Source organism: Acomys minous (assembly GCF_964271855.1).
Source record: "Acomys minous genome assembly, chromosome: 17".
Classification (NCBI taxonomy): Eukaryota; Metazoa; Chordata; class Mammalia; order Rodentia; family Muridae; genus Acomys; species Acomys minous.
In genome coordinates, this window is record NC_140500.1 from 61,007,268 (window position 1) to 61,016,741 (window position 9,474).

General features: G+C 49.2%; 1 protein-coding gene across 1 annotated transcript in view; it reads left to right on the forward strand.

Annotated features, from left to right (window-relative positions):
* The first annotated feature begins 4,227 nt into the window (after positions 1 to 4,227).
* HK2 (hexokinase 2) overlaps positions 4,228 to 9,474 on the forward strand; it is a 52,340-nt gene continuing 47,093 nt past the window's right edge. The window contains exon 1 of the mRNA XM_084765373.1: positions 4,228 to 4,940. Coding sequence (XP_084621499.1) covers positions 4,878 to 4,940 — 63 coding nt within the window. The 5' untranslated portion in view covers positions 4,228 to 4,877. The remainder of the gene's footprint in view (positions 4,941 to 9,474) is intronic.

Consider the following 9,474-nt stretch of genomic DNA (forward strand, 5'->3'; position numbering starts at 1 on the left):
GTTGCTAGAACTCTTGTGCAGCGTGCGCGAAGCCTTGGGCTCACCTCTGAGCTCCATGGCTGTATAGACTAGGTGAAGTCATCAGTGCCCGTCACCTCAGCACCGGGAGGGGAGATGGCAGGAAGAGAATGGAAAGGTCAAGACCATCATAGGTGGCATGCTGCGTTAGAGGCCATCCTGGGCTACATGAGACCCTGCCTCAACGTAAATAAGTACGATTAGTCCATAGAGAAAGGATCGTAGTTGCCCTGTGTCCACTGATTTTGATCTTAGTTGTCTGAGGAAAATGGGCTTTATATACTGAGCTAACTATTGACTTTTATGTGTCTCTAAAAAATTTTTTATGACGTCTATTTATTTATTTTCTGTGTGTGCGCGTGTAGGTGCGTGCACACCACGGCATGTGTGTGAAGGTCAGAGGGCAGTTTTCCAGAGCTGGCTCTCTCTTTTACCACCTGGGGCCTGAGGATCAAACTTAGGTAGACATGATTTGGCAACAGGCACCTATCTTGCCAGCCCCCAAGTATTTCTGGGAAGCAGGGTTTTTTTTGTTGTTGTTGTTGTTGTTTTTTCTTGTTTTTTGTTTTGTCTTCGCTGCCTATGTTTAACCTCTACCATTAATTTGGCCTCAGACTACTGAACACCTAAAGCCTTAATCAGACTCCCTGCCTCACCCTTGTCTCCACCGAGCCCTTATCTTATCTGGGAGGGAGTTCCTGTCTTTTCCCTCTGTTCCTTTCCTCCCGTTCAAATGAAAGGCTGCTATTGTCAACTGCTAGGGTTCAGGACTAGCCCCCACACTGACCACTCCAACACCAGACTCAGACTGACAGATGTTTATTCGAACACTGAACAAAACTGGACATAAACTAAACATAAACTGACTGGTCAGGGCCACAATCTGGGCTCTAACCAGACTATGACATTGGTCTGATTCTAAGGTCGGCTTCTGATAAGAAAAACTATAACCAAGTAACAGCCATATGGTAACAAAACCATAAGCAGGTAACAACCAGCTAACAAAGTCACAACCAGGTAAAAAAACAAATATCCAGGTGTAGGAAGCAACATTATATCACTTTAACCAGCTAGACAAACTGTTTCTTTAATTTTATTGGTTCTGCAGCTTTACAGAGTATCCAGGTAACAAAGTATACAAAGTTTGAGAAAGGAAACCATAGAGGCCTTTGGAAGGCTGAGCCTGAAAACTTAATTTCACCTTATAATCAAGTTGGAGACTAAGAAACAAAATGGCTACACTTGTGCTGTATTAAAGGCTGAGGCAGGCCTCAACACAACCACATCTGATGGGGTGCTTCTACTTTAAGCATCTGTGAGCCAGATGCCTCTGGCTTATCTATATCTAAAAAAAGAAGCCAGGAGCGGGGCGTGGTGGCTTTAATCTCAGGACTTGGGAGGCGGAGGCAGGCAGATCGCTGTGAGTTCGAGTCCAGCCTGATCTACAAAGCAAGTTCAGGGCTGCCAAGGAACTCTGCCTTGAAAACCAAAACCCAAAACAAACAAAAAGCAGTTGGGTGAAAGATACTGGTGAACTGTGATCATCAGACCGGTGGAAAGGATTTGAGAACTAATATAGAAAATGAAAGTGTCTCTTTTGTGTCTTATAGTCATATGTGATATAAGAAGTCATCAGTATAAATCATTTAGTAACTTACACAATAAATACCTATGGCGTGCCTACCCGGTGATAGGGTGCCTCCACTCTAGGCTCTGCAAATATAAGGGGACATGGTAGACACAGAGTCTTGTTTGGACTGGGAGGACAAAACGAACATGACACTTAGAAGTAAGCTGGGTGTGGTGAACATGGTGACTGAGGCGGGAATTTTTTTTGTTCTTTTTTTTTCTTCTGTCTTCCCTCCCCCCCCCCCCACGCCCCCATACAGGGTCTATTTGTGTAGCATTGACTGTCCTGGAACTCACTCTGTAGATCAGGGTGGCCTTGAACTCACACATAGATCCACCTGCCTCTGCCCCCCACGTGCTGGGATTAAAGGTACGTGCCACCCCCTCCCATCCCCCAGACTGTTATTTTTGTTTTAAATGTTGTGCTGACTGTCCTAGAACTTACTATGTAGACTAGGAAAGCCTTAAAAATGCCTGTGCCTCTCAAGCTCTGAGATTAAAGGTATGTGTCATTATCACATCTGGTAAGGGAACTATTCCATGTAAACTGGTCACAGGAAAGTTATCTGAGATAATGTTTGAGTTGAACTGGTACAGAAATGGAAGGAGATGAGTCTGGAGAGGAATATTCCAGATATAAGAAGAGCAAACAAAAAAAAATTTTTTTTTGAGACAGGATTTCTCTGTGTAGCCTTGGCTGTCCTGGAATTCACTCTATAAACAAGGCTGGCTTTCAACTCAGAAATCTACCTGCCTCTCGAGTACTAGGATTAAAGGTGTCCTACCATGTCAGGCTATAAAAATTATTTCTAATAGTCATTCTTAGGAGTTTGAATTTTATTTGAAGGTTGAAAACCATTAATGGTTTTAAACCAGGAAAAAAATAAGACAGCCTGGTATATATCTATCAATTTAATCTTATTTTCTATCTATCTATCTATCTATCTATCTATCTAGGGTCTCAAGTTGGTCTTGAACTCCTGACTCTTCTGTTTTCACCTCCCCAGTGCTGGGACTACAAGTGTGTGCCACCACACCCAGCACTGGATTGTATTTTAAACAAGCCTCTTAAGCTCCTGAGTGAAGGAGAGATCAGAGTGAGCAAGCTAGAGGTAGCTAAAAATGGAGGCTAAGTGACAGGAAACAGGCTGTGATGGAGTCACTGGTGGCTTGGCCGTGAGGGTCTAGCCTTTTTGATAAATTAGACCAACTGTTCACTAATGGCGTAAATAGATGTGAGAGTGAGTGGCAGGAAGGAATCATGGATGGACGATGTCATTTGTGGAGACACCAGGAAAGGGAAAAACTGGGAAGGTCAGCTTCTTACATGTTAAGTGCGAGATACTAGTCACCTCAGCAGGGGTGACAAATGGCAGCTGTCTAAGAAAGCCAGAAGCCCAGGGGAAAGTCCTTGCTTGTAGATTTTGTTTGTGAGTTACCTGTGTGTCCACGGTGTAGCTGCCAGCGATGGTGCTGGGGGGATCGCCTGTAGAGGGAATAAATGAACCCCATCAGAGAAAGTGGGAGAAGGCAGCACAGAAGAGAAAAAAGGTTGGGGTGTACCAAGCCCCAGGTTTGGTCCCCAGTAGCGGCACATACCACTCTGGGAGCCGGAGAGAGCTTGGGAGTGAGGTTATGTGGAATTTGTAGGCTTCCTTCTCCGTAAGTTTCCAACTCCAAGCTTACCATTTTCCACCAGCACGGGTCTGACATCATCTGAGGGTCTATTTCACTATTGCTGGCTTCTACTCATATACCAGACATCAGAGTCTGATGTCAGGAGTGAACTGAGGTAGAGGCTTGGGCTCTTGTCAGCATCTGTAAATGATTCCACAGCACTTGAGTCTGGGAACAAGCAGTTACACGCCCACTTTCTCCTCCCACCTATCAGTCCCAGCTCCCGACAAGGTTTCTCTCTCTCCAGCCTTTTATTTTCCTGGTTTCAAGAAAGGTTGGATAGCCAGGCACGGTGGCGTAAGCCTGTAATCCCAGCACTCAGGGAAGCAGAGACAGGCCGATCTCTGAGTTGGAGGCCAGCTTGGTCTACAAAGTGAATCCAGGACAGTCAAGTCTACACAGAGAAAGTCGGTCTTAAAAAAAAAAAAGGCTTAAAAAAAAATAGGGAAGAGAATTCCATTTCAGAGTAAGGCGTGTTCTTAACAATCACTTGCTAGCGATGTGACTTTGGGCAAATCTCATTAACAGCACAGCGCCTAGTTCCCTTATATGTAAAAGGGGGTGGGTTAAAATCCATATGCTATTGGTATGACGGTCACTTCAGGAATGCAGGTATCCTCTGAGCCACAATCAACATGAGAAGCAAGAAGCTTCAGACTCGTGACAGCGGCAGCCCCTCACATGATCCCCTGATACCATACTATGTCCTTGTCCGCCCAGGGCGTGTGCTGTTGCTGTCACTTGCCTTTCCAGTAGCCCAACATCTTTTGGGTCCGCGATCACGCGCCCCCCCCACCCGAAGCTGAGCCTGACGCGACGGTAGCTCATGCGCCCTGGAGTCCCAGGCTCTTGCCACGGAACACACGTCCCATCTCTGGGGCCCGGCTCCTCCCCTAGCCTCGGGCGCGCCTCTCCAGCCGCCTGCTTGGGTGTCGACGAGGCCGCGCCCGCGGGCTCTGGACGCCGATTGGTTGTGGACCGCGGGCGGGCAGCCGGAGAGCACACACACCCTCTTTCTGCAGCCAATGAGCGCGCGCACGTCCGTGTCCGGGGCGGCCTAAAGAGCCGGCAGCCCCTCAATAAGCCACATTGTTGCACCAAACTCCGGTGCTGGAGTCCTAGGACATCACAGGCTACGCGGAGTTACGCAGCTAAGGAGACCCGAAGGCAGGACCATCACGCCAGCGACTCTGAAAGGTGCGATCGCCCGAGTGGAGTAGCACTGTCATTCTTCTGAAGTTGAGCCTTGGTGACCCTGTGGCTGAAGTTAGCGACCGGACGCTGAGCAACTAGACCTGTCGCCAGGAGTGAGACTTAGGCGCCTTCTAGTAGTTGTGACTGAAAAAAAAAATAGGAAAAAGAAGCCTGTTTCTGGAGACTCGAGGCCCCTACTTGGTGAGCCATCGTGGTTAACTTTCTTTGTGTGGCTCCTGAAATCCTCGATCTCAGTCGGACACCCGGGCCTGGGTACAAAGCGGTCGTACTGTGCTGCTCGCTTTCCCGGTAGCTCTCGAGCCTCGGTTTCTTTACTCGGTCCGACTCGCCGTAGCAGGATGATCGCCTCGCATATGATCGCCTGCTTTTTCACGGAGCTCAACCAAAACCAAGTACAGAAGGTAAGTCAGTACGGGCGGGGGCGGCTGGCTCGAGTTGGACCAAGAGTTGCGTGCTCTCCGGGAATCTGGAGCACGCAGGGGACCTGTTTCCTCCTCCTCCGGGGCTGGGGACGTGGAACCAGTCTGGGTAGCTGGGAAAGTCCTGAGCGCGAGAAGCCACGTCTGCTAGGCACCCTCGTGGTCCCGGAGCGCACCACCGATATTCCCACTTCCTCGGGGACCCGCGCGCGCCCTCCCCATCCTTAGAGCTCCTGGTTTCTTGAGGGGCCGGTCGCCCATCACGTAGTCCGAAACTACTGCGCCCACGTGGGAGGAGCCCCCTTCTGCAGACAGAGTTCCGGCAGGAGCACGTGGGGGAAGAATTCAGTGAAGGGGAGGAGGCACGGTGGAAGCGAGTGGCAGCTGAGGCAGTCCTTATTGCACTTAAAGGCGTTGGAGAGGCCATCGGTTCCTCGTGGCGCCCCTTGGAGGTGGATAGAGGCGGGGGAGAAAAGCCACCCAGGAAGGGGCGGGAAAGGGCGCAGAAAGACTGGCCTGCCGCGCCCCCTCCCCGGAACTGAACTGCCCGGAACTGAGGCTCGAAAGGGGCGCCCCCTCAGAGCAGATCTTCCTGGGGACCGCCCCGCCTCTTGTCCCCGTGTCTGGCCTCCGAGTAGGGGGAGGATTTTGGATAGCACGTTCTGGTTTGCCACTAAAAGTTACACGGACTGGACTCACCGTCCCACCCTGCGATTCCCCCAGTTCTTTTGTTTTGTTTTACTAGTCTCCAAAAACGAACCTTTAAAATCTCTCAGATCTTCCATTGCCTACCTCACTCCGGTGCAGTCCTTGCAAACCCGAGCTCTCTGCGGGTCATTTACATAAGAAAGAGCTTCGGGCCTCGCCGGGAGCCTCACTCGCTCTCCTCTTTGGTGTTGGGAGGTGGGGGGTGGACCAGAGCCAGACTCGGAGAGCTCTAACTCCCAAGAGAATTGAGTTTCTAAAATGCTCAGGATTACGGCATTGGTTCCTGTCCTGGGCCCTCGTCCAGGATTTGAGGGAGGGAATGGTTTAGTATTGGGGGGTGGGGGGTAGGGGGTGGGTGTTGTCCTGTCCAGTGTTAAAGCTGTGAGCCCTTGCTCAGTTACACATTTGAAATTACAGTGTCTTATGGGCACAGCTTTTAAGGAAAGTATCTTGACCCCGTGCTAGAAGCAATCCCCCCGCCCCCCCCCCCCGCATCTTATGGTCTTGAGTGTGGGAGAGGATGACAGATGATTGCTTTTGATATTTCCAGGGCCCTGGCACATAAATCTCGGACCAGAGGGAGGCACCTGATGATTAAGTTGCGTTTCTCTGTCGGTTCTCTCTACTATCTTGGGATGTAGTCCTGCACTTTAAATTCGATTTGTTTAGAAACTTAACTTGCCTCTGAGCTGGCGTGATTTTTTTGCTGACTGCACTGGGCTTCTCTAGTTAAGATTTGGCTGTCTTTTGGCAATTCCTAAAACACAGGGGAGGCTTCTTAACCCTAGGGGGAGTGAATTTTCCTCTTGAACATAGGAATTCTCTCCGGTGATGGAACTGTGGGAGTACATCAGACCCCGCTAGGGACATGCCGAGGAGCCATCTGCTCCCTGGAGTGGAACGAAAATTAACGAGGGTTAATTCTCTGAAAGTGAGTTCTAACCCTGCCTTGTGGTTTATATTCACCACAGGACCCTGCATCTCTTGGGAGGCCTATTTCTTCCTACAAGATGCCGGTGACTGTGCCCATCCTGGTTTATGCTGACTGACTGGGCACAAAATGAACATTTTGTTACTTTAGGCTTTTCTTTACTCCCAGCCCCAGGACACTTGGATGCATTTCCTCTTAATTACCAATAGGGGCAGGGTTGAATCAGGGTTGTAACTTAAACCAGGTGTCACACAAGGGGGATTTAGCCTCCCAGTTTAGCCTCCCTGATCTGGCTTAGGTGTGCAAAGCTGTTTGATCCCCCTGAAGTTGGAGAAGCTACCCAGAGTATATTGGGAGTGTCTCTGAGCTGAGAAAGAATTAAGAAAGATGAAACTCTGATTTAGAAATGCTTCATTTTGATTTGTTTGAGACAGGGTCTCTCGGCAGCATCCTTGCTGTAACTCACTGTGTAGACCAGACTGGTCTTGAATTCACAGAGATAATGCCAGCCTCTCCTTCAACTCCCAAATAGCTGGGGTTAAAGGCTTGCACCACCACTCCGGGCTTTGCCCTTTTTCCTTTCTTTTTTGTTCGCGTGGGGTGGGGGCAGGGTCTTATCATCCTTGTCAGGCCTGACACTCAGCTGTACACCAGGTTGGCTAACTTTGAGCTCACAGAGTTGCACCTTCCTCTGCCTCTGGATTAAAGGGGTTGGCCACCGTGCTTGGCTTTTGATTTGGACTTTTTCTGGAACCCCTCTGAGGTTAGCTTAGCCTAGTCTCAAGGCTTGGAAGTTAGTTGCAGGGTTTGTCCTAGTGGACAAGTGCATCATCTCTGGTCACCGTTACTAATTGAAATTGTGAGATTCAATGCAGAGCATCCGCTGTGAACGAACGGAGCTCTGTTCCAAGTTCCTGACACAGGTTAGCTCATGAATATTCAAATAACTCCCAGAGATAAGCTTGATTATTTTGAGCATTCCTAATTGGATTGGCAAGGAGCCGAAGTTAAGACTAAGTTGTCCAAGATCACGTGAGGGTTTGTTTGTTTGTTTGTTTGTTTTTTAAAGAACACCAGGATGGCTTTTGCTCCTTGGTAAGAACAAATTGTTCCTGAGCACACACTTGCCTGCCTTTAGGTAACATTAGACTGTGCAGTGTTCACTCACGGTGCTGGGAACACTTTCACCCAGTAGTGTAGACATGTAGATGGCTCCCAGCTTGGGTTGAGCAATGGCATTGGTGCCACTGGATCTTCCCTAGGAACCTTGGATTCTTTGTTTCATTTTTAGAGGCAAGGTCTCTCTGTTACACAGAGCCCTGGCTGGCCTGGACTCTCTTTGTAGACCAGGCTGGCCTCGAACTCACGGAGATGCACCTGCCTCTGCCTCCCGAGTGCTAGGATTAAAGGCGTGCGCCACCACCGGCCAGCCTTGGATTAATTTTTCTCATCTTCTTATGGTTACAACCCTCTCAGTTGGTCTGTGGGATCCTTTCAGACACCGGAAGAGTTTCCTGAGTTCTAGTCTTGGAGCTAGACTAGAGTATTTCTGGAGCCTTCTACCGCTCTTCCTGCTGCCTCTCAGTCCAGTTTCATTTTTCTTGCAGCTTTTCATTTCCCAAAGACGTAAGGCACTAGGTCTAACATCTGCATGCCTCCTCACTCTTGCTTCCATCTTCTGCCCACGCCTACGTCATTCCACCTGAGCTTTCGTGGCTCAGGTTTTGTGGTTTAGATTCACCCTGCAGTAAGGGTTTCTGTTGGAATCCTTCCTCAGCCAGGGGAGAAAGAAAGAACCATGGCTGTATTCCAGTTGGTCACCACAGTTCCTGACTATGGACAGGGTGCTTAGAGTGTGAGACCAGAGGAGGGCACTGGGCCAAGAATCAGAGTGAGGGGGTGTTGGGGTCTGAACCCTTAGAGGAAAGGTGGCTCTTCGTGAGTGATTCCTTCACCCGAGCGAGGTTCCTGTTTCCTGCATCAAGGCCTGATATCTTGCCGATGGAGAAACAGAAGATTTGTGTCTTGGGGAGTGAGAATCATCAGAGTTAACTACAGACGTGAAATATGTACCCCCTTTGTGAGCCATTGGCCAAGCTGTCCGACTATGCACAGAACTGATATTCACCTGCAGCTCTGTAACAGGCTCGGCTTACTTGGGTCCCTTGTACGCGGAAGGGTGGACTCAGGCTGTCTCGGAAGTAGAAAGATTGCCTTCATCCCCCACAGAAGCAAGCAAGGGTCTTATGTAGCCCAGGCTAGCCTTGCAAGGGAAGATCACCTCGAACTCTACCCATGTCCCTGCCCATACCTCCTGAGCGTTGGAATTAACAGCTAACAGTCCATCCTTTCTTTTTCTTTCTTTCTTTCTTTCTTTCTTTCTTTCTTTCTTTCTTCTTTCTCTCTCTTCCTCTCTCCCTCTCTCCTTCCTTCCTTCCTTCCTTCCTTCCTTCCTGGTATTTTGAAATCGGGGTTCTCTAACTTGGCTGCCCTGTAAGTCCCTCTGCCTCCTGAGAGCTGGGACTCAAGGTCTGTGCCAACTCCCACCTGGCTACCACGATTTTCAGAGCTGAACTTTTCTTGCATCTTGAGGAGTTTGCAGATCACTCAACTTTTTTTCCAGGGAGAATCAGAGCAACACAGAGGCGCTAGCTAGAGTAAGAGCCAATACCCAAGATAAAACACCCCCCCCCTCAAGCACCCAGCTGCTTCTGATTTGAAAGACCAATTCTTGGTAGGAGGATCTCTTTACCCCAGAGCTTTCCTCTTATTTATTCTTATTTTTATGTGCATTGGTATTTGGTCTGCAGGCATGTCTGTGAGGACATTGGTTCCTGGAGATGCCAACAGTTGCGAGTTGACATCTGGGTGCTGGGA